This window comes from Larus michahellis, chromosome 9 (assembly GCF_964199755.1).
Source record: "Larus michahellis chromosome 9, bLarMic1.1, whole genome shotgun sequence".
Lineage (NCBI taxonomy): Eukaryota > Metazoa > Chordata > Aves > Charadriiformes > Laridae > Larus > Larus michahellis.
The window spans coordinates 13,685,542-13,703,191 of NC_133904.1; the positions used below are offsets into that span (position 1 = coordinate 13,685,542).

General features: G+C 39.6%; 1 protein-coding gene across 2 annotated transcripts in view; it reads left to right on the plus strand.

Moving 5' to 3' along the window:
• Nucleotides 1-4,849: 4,849 nt before the first annotated feature.
• Nucleotides 4,850-17,650, plus strand: part of SCG3 (secretogranin III) — a 28,476-nt gene continuing 15,675 nt past the window's right edge. Inside the window, exons 1-8 of one of the 2 annotated variants that reach the window (XM_074599991.1) lie at nt 4,850-5,257; nt 5,943-5,995; nt 6,589-6,634; nt 6,729-6,944; nt 8,006-8,148; nt 9,355-9,516; nt 9,842-10,019; nt 11,923-12,039. In XM_074599991.1, coding sequence (XP_074456092.1) covers nt 4,870-5,257; nt 5,943-5,995; nt 6,589-6,634; nt 6,729-6,944; nt 8,006-8,148; nt 9,355-9,516; nt 9,842-10,019; nt 11,923-12,039 — 1,303 coding nt within the window. In that variant the 5' untranslated portion in view covers nt 4,850-4,869. The remainder of the gene's footprint in view (nt 5,258-5,942; nt 5,996-6,588; nt 6,635-6,728; nt 6,945-8,005; nt 8,149-9,354; nt 9,517-9,841; nt 10,020-11,922; nt 12,040-17,650) is intronic. The other variant, XM_074599989.1, reaches the window with a different exon arrangement.

The following is a 17,650-nucleotide window of genomic DNA, read 5'->3' on the forward strand; positions in this document are numbered from 1 at the left end:
TTAAAGTGTGAGTGGGAGCACCTAGAGAGTGGTCTTGACGAGAGGTTCCCAGCAGAGCTGTTCCTGGGGTGATTCGCATTCCCCTGGCAGCAGGGTTTGGTGTCTTTGGAAGGTTTTCACCACATAGCTCCTGGGAACTGTCTCTGCATTCGTTGCTCTTGCAAATCACAAAAGGGTTACAGTTGGAAGGGGTCGTAAAGATCATCTAGTTCCAACCCCTTGCCATGGGCAGGGACACCTCCCACTAGACCAGGTCACTCAAAGCCCCATCCAGCCTGGCCTTGAACACCTCCAGGGATGGGGCACCCACAGTTTCCCTGAGCAACCTGTTCCAGTGTTTCACCACCACCGTCACAGTAAAGAATTTCTTCCTAATGTCTAATTAAATCTCCCCTCTTTCAGTTTAAAACCGTTACCCCTTGTCCTGTCGCTACACTCCCAGATAAAGAGTCCCTCCCCATCTTTTCTGTAGACCCCTTTAGATACCGGAAGGCTATATACCTGTTAAAAGCACGGTGTGAATTTATAAGAGTAAAGATTACAGTTTTTTCTGATTTTTCAGATACCATTTTTGCCACTTTGTAATACTGTGCCTTTCAAAATGAGGGCTAGTTTTATGTCACCATAGCTGAACAGCAGTAGTTGCAGATGCTAAATGAACAGAAGCCTTGTTAGTTTTGGTCATTTGGTACCCAGAGAAGCGATTTCAATTAACAGAAAAAGCTCGTCCTCTGTTTGTCAGACACAGGCCATATCCCAGCTCTGCTCTGAAACATGGTGACATGCCTTCTGGTCCATACATGGCTGCCGCAGGACTGCGTGGCAGTGGTGGAACTGGGCATTCGCCACCAAAGCAATGAAATGAACACGTGAAAGAAGGATGACAGATTACTTCCATAGATATCTCATACTACAAGGGAGAAAGTGCATCTAATCCAGTCATGTCTACCTGATCTGTTAGGATATGCCTTTCCAAATTTGTGTAATGAAATCTTCAGCCAATGGCAACAAGATATATCCATATCATCTTTAATGTATTTTTTAACAGAATTGTTTTTCTCTCACTGTTTTTCCTGTGAAGGAAAAAGCGTAGTACTGCTTAAATATGTGAGTCAATCATCTCGCAAAAGACAGCAGACTAAAATAATACTGTATCTATGTAGTTTTGAATGCTTAATTCCATTTTAGAAACCCACGTATATCTTTTTCAGTTACATGTATTTTTCTGAAACAAAATTACTTGACATTTTCTGGTTTGTATTTCAGTTCACAAGGTGATTTTCTTTTTTTTTTTTTTCTTTTCCAGAAAGAGTGGGGAAGATGATACTGAAGCAATCCCTTCTGAGCTATGTGTTTCCAAGGAAAAAGTATTCCTCCATCTCCAACATATGCCTGGTCAGAAAATCATGCTGAAGTTCAAAACTATAAGTTGATTTATTATCAGAAAAAAAGCCAAATAGGAACAAACTGAGGTCACTACTTTTAAAAGTATTAAAAGTTGGCATTTCCTTGAAGCTAAGTGGAAAGATTTGCACTGTATTTTTTGAAATTCATTTTACAAAATGAATTGTTTAAGAAAATCTCAATTAAGAGTTGCTCATGTAAAGACATACTATGTTGCAGAATGTAGAAGACCTTCTAAGCTTTGCAGACCAAAAAATGTAAGTTCAATAAGCATAGGAAAAGCTGCTGGTAGAGCTGATGGAACATGAATAAATGCTTAAATCTCAATAGCGTTGACTTTTTTCTTCTATTTTTATTGATTCTAGGGTCTTAATTCCTTCTCTTCACTTTAGGTGGTGTACTGATAAATGCTGTATGTAAAATGGCTTGTAGAATACAAACCCTCAGGCTTCTGCGTGATTAATTTCTCATACTGTTGATGATTGCATTGAAATAGAGAGGACTATTCATAGTGCACACATATGTGCAAAATACATGACTTATGGTCAGATGATTATAGATACATCTAATGCCTTGCATAAAGATCACCAGTAACTTTTCCTATTTTTTTTTCCTTTTTAGCACTAGAATATTAAATGTATCATTTAGCATAATATGAGATAAAGTAGAAAAAGCAAATACAGAAAAGTAGGGAATGTCTACTAAGTAGGCATAAACTTGGCAAGGTGCGTTGTTGGGTTGTTTGGGTTTTTTTCTGCTTTCATCTGCCTTCTGTTTTCATCAGCTAGATGAAAAACCTTGAAGTCTGGTTATAAAACAACTGTAAAAATAGCACTGAAGGGCTGCATTTCAGTTATTTCCCTAGGCTCCCTATCAACTGCACTCAACACAATAAAAAACATTCTAATTGCCATTCCTGTAAGTTTTCCTTGGCATCTGATAGGCAAGTGGTATTCTTTCTGGCTCATGAATCATCACTGGAAATAAATAGTTCTAGAATAGAAAATGGGTTGATTGTGGATGAGCCAAAATAGAATCCAAAATAGAAGAGCTTATGCTCTTCACCGTATTGTCTCTGGGCTGGGAAGAGGAGTAGTAGTAGGTGATGTAAATGATGCGAAATGAAAACAGAGATGTAGTGAGAAACAAAGGCAGCACTTTTACCCAGTCATTTTCCTACGGTGATTAAACGTATTTTGTTATAATTAGCAGAGATTATGCATTATCTGTCACATGTCATACGAGCTTACCAGTGCAAATGTGCAAAACCAGAGTGTGGCAGTGCAGGTGTGTTCTGTGCTTGCCAGTTAGAGCAAGTGCCTGGGAGTGCGTTGCCTCTATAAGTCTTCATGAACTGGGAAGTGGTTTATGTCTGAAGTTTTAGGCTTGGCTTTCCTAGCATGTTTTTTTTCGCTTGTAATTTCAAGCACTAGAGTGGCTACAGCAGCCGTGCTCTCTTTTGATGGTGGCAGGTTTTGAGTTCTTTTCTCTCCCCACCATCAGTCCCAGCCCCTACAGAGTCCTGGTGTATCATTTCTTGTTAGGGAGGCTTGGCAAAGCAGGAGGCAGTTTAGCACAAAGGAAATAACAAACTAGATGGAATTGGGAATTGTATAGAAAAGATTTCACAGAAATAGAAACATTTATCCCATAAACAGAAGTGTATTGTGTAAACACATTTGAATACAATTAAACGTATCATTATATACAAAAAGCCATATGTAGACGTATCACATAAATAGGTGTGTTTTTAATCAGCAACTTCTTTGCACTATCATTGCCACTTGGAGTTCCTTTTCTGATCGCCCCGCTTTACAGTTATCCTGATTTCAGCATGTTTAAAATACATTTACTGCTTTTGTATTGTATGGTGACTTTTGTCCGAGTAATTAAATGTGTAGAGTCCTATAAATGGATGCATGTTTACAATGCATTGCAGGAAATGTTCAAGTGGTATAGAAGTAAATATCAGGAAGTGTTTATGGACAGAAAGTACACATTTTTTGAACATTGAGAACATTAGATAGGCAATGAACTGTTGAATTAATCCAAAACTGGAATAGAATATAAAGCCACATTGAACTAAGAATCAATCGTTTCATTTTTCTGTATCAGTAATATTCTGTAGTTTTGAGATTCCTGTTGGTGTGTGTATATGTCTGCTAAAGATGGCAGGGGAAGAGGTTGCTTTACGCTTTCTTGTGGAAGCTGCTTGTCTTCTGTGCTTCTAAAGTGAGGGAAGGTTCTGTTTAGTATAATAATTTTCCTTGTAGGTTACCAGGCAATGTTTAAATAAGGCTATTTTTTTCTTATATACAACTATACTCGAAAGGTTTTTTCCTAACTCTGGTACAGCTCCAAGAATGGCCGGCTATAGGTAGAGATTCTGGGTTATCAGTGTATAACTGAAAGTTATTTTCATTGCTCTGGATCAGTGGATCACAGGCAGAGTAATTTACAGAAGTGAGTCTGATGTAAACTAGAGCATCAGATTTTATCTAATTTTAATTTAAATTATATAGAAAGGCTTGAGTATTAAATACAGTGGTTGCTAACAGGGGAAAAAATTGCAGTGTTTTTAGTGCTTGTGATCCCATTAATTATCAGTCTTCTACCCAGCTTCTACTATAATAGTGTTATACATTGATGAGGGATTGAACAGTTCCACTGTGTTCCTACTTTTCAGTTGTAAAAGCACTGATCCTCTTCATCTCTTATAATAGAGTTTTTAGCCATTTTTTTAGCAGTTAGCAAGATTTTTAATGTTAAAGGTTTTCAGCTGACCCCTGCATTTATGCATTTATGACTACAAAATGATGAGGTCGTTTTTGAAGAAAAAAACACTGTGATTCTGTCTCCCATTTTGGAAGCAGATCCCATAGTTCTGAAAAGAGCTACCGCTGCGATCCTTTGTTCTGCCATAAAACGGTGAAAATGTCTTCCTCCGACCCCTAGGGATTTGTTGCCATTCTGTGCCTGCAAGGGCTAAATTTTAATTCATGAAAATGCTCAGAAATAGCTTACATGCTTAGTGTCATTTGTGCTGCTGCTTTTTTTTTATTTTATTCTAAATTTTAAAGAGCAAGATGTGCTATAATTAAACTTTTGATATCCTCTATTTGTAGTAAAAAGAATCATCGATGACTGTGCCTTCATTGTGTAATTCAGCCCCGTGGAAAGGGCTTGCATAGATGGGAATGATTCATAGGCCTCCTCTGCAGGGCCGGATTTCACTTTTATGTCTCAAAAAGGGTGTGCGGCCAAGCCTCGCTGAGCTGACCTCAAACCCGAGCTTCCCCCTGGACGTGCTGGGGGGGACCCGAGCCGGTGGGATTTTCCCGCAGCCTGTTCCCAGAGTTTGCCTGCGGCGCTCAGTGCCGTGCGGCGGCAGCGCTCCTTCTCCCCCGGGAGCGGGAGGGACGGGGCTGCGGCTGCCGGGAACCGCGGGAGCGGAGCGGGGCGCGCATGCTCCGCCGGTCGCGGCCCTCCCCCGTCTCCTCCCCCCCTGCCCGGGGCCGGCGGCGGGGACGGCCTCCACCATTTCTGCGGCCGCGGGGACCGGGCACCGAGCGGTTTTCCCGAGCTCGGCGACCGGCTCCGCTCTGCGGCTTCAGCACCGCGCCGCTGGACAGCGCCCGCCGGGCGGCGGCTGCGCGGCGGTCGGGGCCGCGGGCGCGGAAGGGCGCGCAGGGCGGGAGCCCCCGCGGGCAGGAACCCCCGTCCCTGGGCCAGGCTCGCCCTCCGGAGTGGGGGCCGGGCAGCGGCAGGATGTTTCTCAAGCTGGCGGTCGTGGTGCAGGTGCTGTCACTGCTGGTGAGCGGGGGGCACGGCTTCCCGAAACCAGTAGGCAAAGGTAAGCGCCTTCGTTACCACATTTTCTGCATTTTCTCCGAGATGGGGAAAGTTTTGCAGGGTATAGATAGAGGAAAGTAAAAACTTTCCTTCCAGTTGTCTAAAAGCACTTAGATGCTAAAGAAACAATATCCCTGGCGCAAGATGCCAAATCACAGAAGTTGCAATCTAATATTAAAGAGGATAGGTGCTGGTAGAGGGAAAAGCTCTGAATTTTTTCAATCTTTTCCAAGCAATGTTTTCATCCATTCTGCAGCAGTTTCTGCACAAGTCTCTCTCTCTCACTCTCTGTCTACCCCGGTATTCTGGATGTAAGAGATTTTTAATCTCTTGGTTGTGCCAATCCGATTATTGCTATTTTAGTCAATCTCCTACAGCATTTTTTTCCTCAATTTGTTTATGAGTTTTCTCATCAGAAAGGGGTTGCTGAGTCTACATCTGTATTTCTATTACATCTTTTGCAGAACCTCTCCCTCAAACAGTCATGCTTTGTTTAAATGACTTTTTAATTGTATTCTCATTCTTCTAGGAACACTACATTTTTTTACGAGTACTAGCAGTTGGCAACATACTTAAGACACCACGTTTTATGGGAGAAAACTATAAAAACTAAGAAACAATGTGCTGTCTCTTTGTAGTTGCACACATCCTGTAACTGAGTATATATGTGTGTTTGTTTATTCTAGATAAAGCTATACACAACAGACAATTAAGTGTAGAAAGACCTTTGGAGGAACAGGTAAGTGAAATAAAAAATAGTTACAGTGGGGTTTAGTTTTGTTATTTTCATAATATTTTGAGCCTTCAGGTACCAAATCCATGGATTTCCTAATAGCTTAACAAATGAGTTGAAAACAGGTTGGTCAGTAAAGTAAATACTGATGGGGTTGGGTAGAAAATAGTGTTTCAATAATTTTTAAGAACAAACATATAGAGATTTACTGTCCAAAAAAATGCATTCCAAAAGCACGTTGTTAGCACCAACAGCTCACAGGTGTGTAACCCCTTTGTATTGACATCGTATGGGAATATAGACAGAGCTTGGATTGAAGAAGGAAAATGTAACTCACATTTATCTTAAAATGGAAAGTCTATTGCAGCTTCTCGTAATGTCTGATTCTGATCAGAGGATGCGGTGGTACTGACAAAAAGTGCCAAGCGCTTAATCATTGTCTACTTATTAAGGCAAACTTCTTACTAAGAGTGAAGATCAGACATTAAGGCTTCTGCTGATATTGATAAATTAAGAGATCCCACACTTCAGTGTATTTATTCTTTCTGCCTGTTTGTTGTTTTGTTTGCTTGTTTGTTTGTTTTATTCTTGTATATCAGATTGCTGAAGCTGAGGCAGACAAGAATAGGAAAATAGTTCCCACAGGTAAAACATCTTTCCTGTTTTTATAGTGATACTCATAACGGTATTCAAAGAGGTGTAAGATTTTATGTTATGTGTGCATTGATGTATTTTCCAGAGAATAAGCCAGAGTTCAGGAATTATTCCTTTGTTGATGACCTGAACCTGCTAAAATCAGTAGCAGAAAGAGAGAGGAATGAAAAGGAGAGGGAGTCAATTAGAAGCTCTTTGTATGAACAGCAACTGGCCATTGATGATGCAGACTCCACCAAGAACCGCAGGCTTGTGGATGACTATGACTCCACTAAAAGTGGACTGGATTATAGATTCCAAGGTATTCTATAATCATCTTTTGGTGAATTTTAGATTAGACTTCTCTTGCAAAGTGATTGCAATCATGGATGTTGTACTCACCACTAAACATGAGCTGTATTTGTTACTGGAGTGCGATTTCAATTATTTCCAGTTGTAGAAGCTTGTCGTATTAAAATTAGGTTTTGAAACACAATACAAAAGAATTGCTGTTGATTTTTACAGTCTTCTTCCGTGGAGGAAAATCCAACTGTGTAATTTGCATTATGTTTTTTAGCAATTTAGATCTGATGGAAGGAAAATGAGACATATTTTTAAAGGAAAATATATTTATTCTGGTTTGAAAGGAAGAAGCATTTCTGTATTGAGCTAAATCACATATATTTGTTCCAAATGTTATGTGCAATGTTAGATAATTCTCCTCATCACAAAGCTAAAAAAAGTTACCGAAGGCCAAAGAATACTTGCCTTTACTACAGGAGTAGTTAATTGACTTGTAGTTTAAGTGAGTCCTCTGAGAGTTGTGAGCAGCATTTAGATCAGTTTTTTTTTAATTATATCAAAGTATGCTGATCACAGACCAAAGCTTACTCATCATACTCACTTTCCCATTGGTTATGATGATATTATTTGCCATAAGTAATGATTACATAATTAAAACTTCATTTGCTGAAATCCAAACAAGAAGACAGTATGCTGTTTGTCATGATCTGTTTTGATCTAAGTGGCCATACAGTGAAAGTAGATGCCAAGAAGATGCATATAAGCAGATATGTGAGCAGTGTTCTTTTATTCTTACAAATTTTTCTGTAAACAGGAGAGTATGCTCCTTACGTTCATCTCTGCTCTTTCAAAAGAGCCAGTCAGAAAGCTCTTTTTCAGATGTGTAAAATGGACACAAATAACTTTTCGTTGAGACTGATGTAATGGACTTCAAAGTGTGTATCAAACTATATTCCTAATGTGTGTAAAAAGTGCAGCTTTGTTCTGAAGAGAAAAAGATGCAGGCAGATATTTTTTACAAGATGTCTAATCCAAATGAGTTAGGATAGTCAGCACACAGTTAAACTGTAATCCTTTTAGATGATCCAGATGGCCTACATCAATTAGATGGCACTCCTTTGACTGCTGAAGACATTGTTCAAAAAATTGCTGCAAGAATTTATGAGGAAAATGATAGAGGAGTGTTTGACAAGATTGTTTCAAAACTTCTAAATCTGGGGCTAGTAAGTATCTTTTTTCTACTTCATTTAGCTGTTATTTAGCTGTGGGTTAGTTCAATGTTCTTTTACAAACAATTTGGATGAACACTGTGTCCAGCTAATAATGCTGACTTGAGTGAAATTGACCGGGATTCAGGCTCTATGCAAGCTTCTTGACTCATTTGTTTAGTTCTGCAATAACATTGTTCTTCCTGAGATGGCTTTGCAGCAAAATAGACCAAGCTGCAGAATGTTTCTGGTGTCAAGAGAACATTCACTGATTGTACTCCTGCCATGTTTGCCCTCCTTTTTCCTTTAATTTCTCTTCTGATTTTAATTGAGTTCTTTTGTATTATAAATTTCTTTCGGATGTTTATGGAGAAAGGTCTGAGCTCATTCCTATCCACTTACTAATTATTGTCATCAGCGGACATATAATGATGCTGGTTAGTTGAGGATACATTTCTCATTGTTATTGCTTTTTAGCAAGACTGGGTTTGTCTCTGTCTTCTGTGTGTCTCGACGGTTTTAGCCATTTCAATATGAGATTCTTATATTTAAAATACTAAACTTATCTTTTCTGCAATAGATTTTGCCATTAGCTATTGCATGCGGAATCCCACTGATTACAAAGGGAGCTGTGGGACAGTTGCACGGTAGAGTTCTCATTCAAGTGACAGCTGTTACAAAGCAAAGAGAAAAGATTTTGATGATGCCATAAAAGCTATTTGCTTTTTCCCTTTCTGTATTGCTGTGTACTGTTGTAGTTATTCAGTTGTGCCTAGATACGTTGCAGAACATATATATTTATATGTGCACACGCACATATATACACATACAGGTATATCGCACTTGCAGCTCTATCTTTCAAGCTGGACTCCATTGTGTTAAGCCCTATATGGCTTTGTTTGGAGGCTATATGTGTGGGTGGGTGTTTTTTATGTATACACGTGTATTTGATGTGTGTTTGTATGTGTGTTGATGTGTGGATGTGTGTATATATGCATTTATATAAATGTAGACATATGTATGTTTATATGTATACATATCTATATCTATGTCTATATGTATGCACACACACATCAGTGGTGTTACACCTAATTTGGCTGTGCTCAGCTTTGAAGCAAACATATTTGAAGCAACCTATTTACAAAGCTCAGATTTCATATTGATGTTTAATGTCAGAAACCCACAATATTCTATAAGTACTCTGCACAAATATTTTAACAGATCACAGAGAGTCAGGCCTATACCCTGGAAGATGAAGTGGCAGAGGTTTTACAACAGCTAATTGCCAATGAAGCAAAGGATCGTGAGAAGGAGGCTGAAGATTTTGATTACCCTCCAAGCAGAGCAGACAGTGGTACAAAAGAAAAGCAACAGGAAAGAATGGTAATTTCTTAGCTAATCATTTTGAATCACTTACCAAATGGTACAAGTAGACCAGTGCACTGCTTTGCTTTAGGGAATAGTTAGTTTAATCTGGAAACTAAAGATGTTCTTAAAGAAATTCCATCAGATAGAAAAACGAATTGTGAGTTACTTTGAGGTTTAAGCCAGATCCCAAGTTGAAATAACTTTGAAAAAATACTATAGCCTTCACCTTGTAACTAGGAAAATGCTGGCATAAGATTATGATGCTATTTCTTTCTCTGTTAACTCTATCACCAGAAGCAATGTGCTTATAAGTTGTGGGTTTTTTATATCTTTTGTGGAGACACCAAGCAAAGCTGATCGGGATAGTTTCATTAATGGAGAAACTGATGATACACTGGATAACACATGGTCCTCATCTAATATCTTGGAAAGAAGAAATGAGCTGCCTTCTGAAGATAATTTTGAAGACCTTCAATATTTTCCAAACTTTTATGCACTATTAAAAAGTCTTAACTCAGGTGAGCTCATCATGTGTTTACAGGAACATTTAAGAAAAAAATAGAAAATCAAGATGCTCTCTGTTTTCTCCTACTCCTTTCCCTTCCCTTCCCCACAGCTTCCCTAGTTGCAAAAGACCATGTGCTTTAAAAATGTTCTCTAAGATGCATAGCAGAAACTAATTTGATTAGTTAGTATGGCAAAACATTGAAAGGAACAGCACTCAGAATGGCAAACCGTGTGACGTAGGTAGCCCTTCTCATCTTGTGCTGTATGATTCAGGAGTCCTGAATTCTTTTCATTCCCGTAAAGGCATGATGAAAAACTGGCAAACTGTTTTCTCCAGAGATCTTTCCAGTAATGTCCGTGTCTTCTAAGCCAACAGAGACACGAGTAAGCCACAGTAGAGTCCTCACTGTGAAGGTACCAGTAAATGAGCCTGAGCCTCCCAGCCTTTTCACAAACCACAGGTTTGCTGTTTATTGCAATGAAAGCTCCGCACGTCTCTTCCTATTCCGGTGCTAGACATCACTGCCTTCCATTTATTGCAGGCAAGATTGTGGCACCTCGCCACAGACCCTTTGTCAGCACACTCAACCACACACCCATTCTCACTCTGTGCAGCCAGCATATTTTCTGGTCTCTCCAGTGCAGTCAGCAACAGTTTATTCTGTAGATTCCTTATCCTGCAGGAGCTTCAAACTTTCCCCATAAACACCTGAGTGGAGAGCTAGAATGCAAAACCTCAGGGCATATTTTGCTCCAGTCCAATCTACAAACCTCATATTCTTCTTCCTGTTCTTTTAGTTTTTCCCATGGTAGTTTTGCATGCTAGTTCTTCTCCTTTTTCTACTCACAAAGCAGAAGGGCATGTTGTGTTTAACAGATTATCAAGCAAATAGAATCATGTCCCACTGGCTGCACATCTCTGCCTTGTCCCCTGCTTTACGCTGTTCACCGGCCGGCTTGTATCAAGCTGGAGAAGAGGGGATTCAGTTGCATCCTACAGATGTGTGTTAAACTGCAGACAGCAATAAAAAACCTGTTCAGCAGCTCTCCAAAGGGGCTGGCCCTCTGCCAAGGCTGGGAGTATGTTTCCAACTGTCCCTGTCTGACAGAGCCCCTGGCTCTCTTGGGTCCTTCGGTGACAACCTGGGCTACAGGAAGAGCTTGAGTAACTGTGTGTTGGGGGAGTGTCATGCTGCTAATACAGAAATAGCAGTGATACTGTTCAGCGGATAACTATAGCGGAAAAAGAAAGCTAAGAAGCAATGATCATGAAGATAGTCAGAGATATGGATGGGCAAGAAAGATGGATTTTTATAATGAAAAATCATAGTTCATATCCTATTCTGGAGTCATGATCCTTCCAACCATGTAAGATTATGTTTTCCCAGTACCTGAGTCATGGTCTTGCACATGGTAACAATCTCATTTGAGACACTTTGTATTTTTGTCGTTGAACCCATGGATCTTGTAGGAGAAGGGATCTCTGAGCTATCTTCCTCATACAGAACCAGACTGGTCTACTAAGTAGTTCACAGACAAATAAAAGAAAAAGACAGATACTGTATGAAACTGCCTATATCTGCCCTCTGACCAGCAATTTGAACTCTGTCAAGTCACTTCATCTGAGTGTGTTTAGTGGCCTTATCTGTAAAATGGAATTATTACCATTTCCCTTCAAGACAAAAAGCTATAAAGATGAACCAAACCCTGAAATTTTAAAGTATATTCAGGTGCACTTTGCAGGAACAGTTTAAAAGGACATATATAGGAGCTCTCTCTACTAATCCAGCACAGCATTTTCTTTTTACTGACTAGGTCATTTTTTATGCATGAAGTTTGTGCAGAGTTTGCAGAACTGAGTTTTTCCAAGTTGCCTGAAGTCTTTGACTGGTTTTGCTTTATTCCCTCACACAGAGACAGAAGCAAAAGAGAAAGAAACCTTGATAACTATCATGAAAACCCTGATTGATTTTGTGAAGATGATGGTTAAATATGGAACAATCACACCAGAAGAAGGAGTTTCCTATCTGGGTGAGAGTGCATACTTTATACAACAGTGTTATTAATGCTACGTTCTTACTCTGCCAACAGTCATATTGTCATCTTCCTTCATTTTAGGAGTACTGTTTCAGACTTGTTCATTCAAAATGTTAAAGCTGTACTTCTAAATGATTGATCAGTCATTATAGCAGTGTTGAATTCCATACTGCTTTAATATTTCCATCTAATGAAGGAAAGGTTATGTATCAGATAAGCATTTAGAGGATTGTTCCACTTTCACACCCGTGAAGTGCACTTGATTTCAATGGCTTTATGTCAGGGGAAGATTAGTGTTTTGTTCAGTTATCAGGTACCTGCATTTTCCAGAAGAATCCAGCCCTTCAGCACCTTTAATCTGTAATCTGTAAGTAGCTAGAGTAGACATGAGCTAATGCTATGGTCTTCTACCAAGTAAAACTCCGTCCATCTATGGAAAGTGTTACATCTTGGCACAGGAGTAGTTCTTGAAGCACTCTTTCCTGGATCCATTTTAGAGTCTGTGGCTATGAAGATTTTGTAAAATTGTTATAATTTCCTGAAGAGGGATTTTGGAACAGTCTGGGTTTGGGTTTTTGTTTTGTTGTTTTGTTTTCTCATGCACCTCTCCTGGCTTTTAGAAACTCTTTTATATTAACTGTTCATAGCCTTTCTAGTTAAACAAGCAGAGCTACAAAAGGGCTTATCTGCGTAAGCTCTACACAACCCTTTCATTTTTCTGAGGTGTTCCTGGTCTGGGGTAGCCTGAAAAGTTTTTGTTTACATCAGAGCAATTTCTCAGCTTAATTTCTCAGCCTGTCACAGAAATAGGACTGACAATGATCTTTCATGACTTCTCCAGGCTTGTTTGATATGGGCTGTTGCAGATACATGATTGATTGATGCAACTGTAACTGTACAGACTGATTATCAATTACTTGGCTACATAAAGTCCAGTGGGTCATGATTCACATTCAGTGCATGATTGCACCTCCTCTCTAAAGAATTCATTATATCTCTGACCAAGATTATCCCTATAATTTCTGTGAGAAGTCCTTGAATTTGGGACTATTCGAACAATTTATGCTACAGTTCAGCTCTCTATTTTTCTGGCTGCTGGTACATTTAAAGAAAGATGCACATAAAGAAATGGTTGATTACAAACACAGTGGTTTCAGTGTCATTCTACAAATGAAGATAATATGGCTTGAGCAGATATTGCCCTCACTGATAGTGTTGTGCCAGAATTTAATAGGTGAAATTCATTGCTGACGCAAGATCAGTCAGATAATGGAATTACACTAGAGATGCATTTTTCCTGCTGAAATTCAGGGCAGTTGTTCACATTGGCTTTACTTGGAGTAAATAAGTACTGTAGCCCTGGAAACAAATTGCCATGATGACATAGTACTGAGGGCAGGGATTAGGTTAAGAATTTCAGAGGTCTGATTTAGTCTGGATTTAAAGTAAGACTATCAACTGATGTATCCAGACTCTGCCTTGCAAATGAGTGATTTATGCAGAGATGGATTTTGTACTCCATCAAAGCAACTTACTGTCGTGGAAAAAGCTTTCTCATAGGTCTCAAGTTGCTTCTGTGGTATTCTTTTTTTAGTTTTGCTGTTCAGAAATGACTTTAAAGCTGACCTTCATTTATTGAGAAAATATTCTCAGATATTCAAGGACACCAAGCACAGGAGAATCTTAGCTTCTTGCAGTATCCGTAAGCATGGCAGCAGTTTTATTGCCACCCTTACTCAACAAAAAGTTACAACATAATATTTCCAGTAACACTTCGATAGATACTGTGTTTCTTGGTGCAGTTTGGGTTAGGGGATTGATACCCAGCTGTGTTTATTTATAGCAGGTAAAGGAATTGGTATGAATGTCTGTTAGAGAGAAGACACAATTATAAAGTTGGCAGCTTTTAGTTGTTTTGTCAGTCCAAAATCAGTGAGCAAACCATGCTAGTTAATGGAAAATACCTACTGGGTCTGTGCAGATGGATTATATCTTTTCTGTGTTTTATTACAGTAGGAAACTGCCTAAATTACTTTCCCCCACTCTGTCTGAAGCCATGCGTAAGCTATGTCCCTGAATTACACATTCAAAATAATAAATCATTTACTGAATCAAGTCACAAGCTTTTGTGCCTCTCACATGGACGCAGAGACAGTGAATTTGAATGCATATACCAGTAACAGCTGGTTTGGGATTTTGAAACCATCATCGTCATTGTATCCCACTCTAGGGGGAAGTATCTTGCTGCTGCAGTGAATGATGTTATTAGGTTTAGCTTTAAGTTACAAAGGATCTAGCAGCAGTGTGGTGCAAGAAAAACACACATGCACACACATACAAATGCAAGGAAGAGGAAGTTCACGTTTTAAAACACATATTCAATATTATGTAATAAGTTTTTGAAAGCTTTCCACATGCTAAATATAATCTGTAACTCAGAACCCAGAAAGCCAAAACAAAAGTATTCATATATATGATAGAGGAGAAAAAGTACCGCCTGCTGTTTACAGCATGTATTCAGAAAGTGTAGCTCTGGAACCATTAAAGGGAGGCTGTAATAAACTTGTATAAAATGTGCGTTCAGCTGAAATGCATCATATTTGGTAATTGCCCCGCTGGTGGCAAAATGCCACTATCTCTATCACTCTTTACTTTCTTAACTATGAATGCTGTATTTTGATGTATGGGGAGCAAATTCTTCTGTGGACTGAAAGCCTGTTCGAAGGCTTTTAGAAATCTCTCTAGAAAGCCTGTCTGCCCTTGAAGATTGAAAGCTGCTTTAAAATCATTTTTGCAATTAAAAGAATGGACAAACGTTGTTGGTACAGAAAGCACAAGGTAATCAATCATATGACACAGGACCATAGTTACTCAGGTGACTTGTGAATTAACTGCAGTATCCACTTAGATACCTAGTTGGTATCCAACTGCGGTATCAACTTACCCACCCATGGACTGGTTGTCAACATACAGCGAATGCTGCCCAAACAGCTGAATTCTCCTTGCTTGCCCCAACCTGCTCTGGACACAGGCTGTTATCACTGAACAGGCTGAGTATTGGGAGGGACTTAGGACAGTTATTGAAACAATGATTGCTGTTGGCAAGGGTGCAGTGAGAGAGTGGAGTGAAAGAGTTGGAATCCCTCCACATAATGACTAGCGTAAAGCAGCAAAAAGCTTTCAGAGAAGTTACGGCTGATTCAGCATAAAATATTTCATTATTCATGGCATTCATACTGTTTCTGTTGCATAAATAGCTGATACTGAATTTTCCATGCAGAACTGAAAGGACTATATCCTTCATGGTCCTGAGTGCTTCAAGGGAAAAAGCGCTGTTCGAGCCAATAGTAAAATTTACTTTGATTTCAGCAGAGCAGAATAAGGAATGCATTGCACAGATACTTACACTGTTTTGAGTATTAGTTTGTGAATAATATCTCACTTTCCTTCATTTTCCTCCTGTCTGTTGAGTAGTGTCATGGTGGAGATTCACTCTGATAGCTTTTCTATATCAGAGTCATCCATCACAGACCAGATAAATATTAAGGAAAAGCTTCATCTAGAAAAGCTGCATCTACACCACACAAAGCAGAGGAAATTTTTGTGTGCTGAGTGACTTTTCCTCCTAATTGAAAGCTAATTTTAAAATGGAAGCGTATCAGTCCACTACCATCCTGGTAAAAGCTCTATTTATAGTAATTATGTAAAGGGAACTATAGTTTTATAATACATTTATTTTAATAATATTGTTGTCAGCTTAGAAGCAAGAACAAATGGTTTCTGCCAGTTTGTTCAGATACATTTGTAAATCATCTCCCACTAATAAGACCAAAATAATGAGTGATTTTTAGAACCATTCTAGGAAACATTTGTAATTAGAGCCAAGTGGACCATAACAAAAATAAAGCTTTCAGAAATGATAGGCAAATTCTTAAGAGGCACCAGTGTGTATGTATGAATTCTTTTTACACAGTACATTGCTTATATTCTCCTGCTGTACATTGCTTACAAGAGTAGATTTGTAGCAAATTTATCCATTGCTACCCTAACCAAATGGGAGTTGTGTTATCTAATGAGCTATTACATTAGAAATGCAAATTAGTTATGTGCACATTGTATACATGTGTGGAGTTCTCATTTATTGACTAGTACATGTAGCACAAACTTTTGGCATCTGTGTCTCACAGATACATAGAAGCTTCACTGTGATACTGCATATAATCCGTATTTTATCGAATCTTATGATTGAGATGATCGGTCATTTTGTTTTCAGTTTCCATATCAGGGCTTCTGTATTTTCCACAACTGAACAATGCTGGAGAAGAGAAAGAGGCAAAAGGCAAAGGAGTGGGAAGAAAATTAAGTTTAAGCACTCTATAGCTTTGCTCTTTCTGAGGGGGATCCCACTTTTCATCTCCTTGTAGGAGAGCATTTAGCTTACTGGAGCCACAGTGTACAACACACAGCCCACAGGAGACTGGTTGGGGAGCAAACCCCCCTTTAATTAGGAGGGAACATAGAGAAATTGCTCCAGCTCATCAGTATGCAGTGTTTGAGTCATGGCTGCCTCCCTCCATAGACCAAACCAAACACCTCTCACACCACCTCCCTTTGGCTCTGACTCACTGTCAGAATCCACACTCTCCCCCGTGACTGAGTAGGAGGTTGTGTTGGTTAGAAATGGGCATGAGCAGATGTCTCTGTTTACCTCTTCTACCCCCTCATCATTTGTTCTCCATGGTCAATTGGAAAGCAGACCAGACTGCAGGACACACTAGCAATAGGGAGATAGATGGTTCATTGGTGAGCCGCTGCCAAGGTATATGTACGCTCATTAATTGGGTCCTTTTCTAAAGTTACTGTTGGGATATTGTTTTGCTATAATGCTCTCTTTGGCAGAGTGAGGCTGCATGAAAAAACATCCAGGGGAAACAGAAGAGGCAGAAAGTCCTCTATGTTGATTTTTAACATGGCCCTGCCTCTGCATGCTGAGGAATATGGAATAGCTGTTCTGCCTCTCGCATTCACACTTGGTACCCTCCACAGCTCCACTTCTGATGAATGCGAAGCTCTGCAATTTCCTCGGCATAGGCCAGTGCAGAATAGACACAATCTGGCCTTTTCTTGGGAGAGGAGGACTCGTTTGAATACTGTGACTAATCCCTGAAGTTCTCATCAACACAGATGCTGCAGGCCAAAGGTCTGATCCTGATACTTGTTTAGTTAGGCAAGAACAGGCACGGAGCCAAAGAGCGTGAGGCAAAGAGCAGATCACAGCACAGACTGGCATCATCTTTCCTCTACTCACTGTCTGTAGAAGCAGATGCTCCCTGATGCAGACTGTGTGATTTCAAAGGGGTGAGGGAAGATGCCAGAGTGCTAAACCAGTGCCAGAGGCTGCAAGTGATATGTGGACAGTGTCACGTGGACCTTTTGTTCTTTCCTTCATTTTGACCTGGGAGATGAAGGGCACTGACAGTATTTTGTACAGGGAACTGTTCATACATAATACCTTCTTTTTCTTTTTTAACGTCCTTTTTTTCAAAGGGCTCTTTGTTGCTATTGTAGGTTTTCTTCATAAGCATTAAAATCTTTAATCGATTTT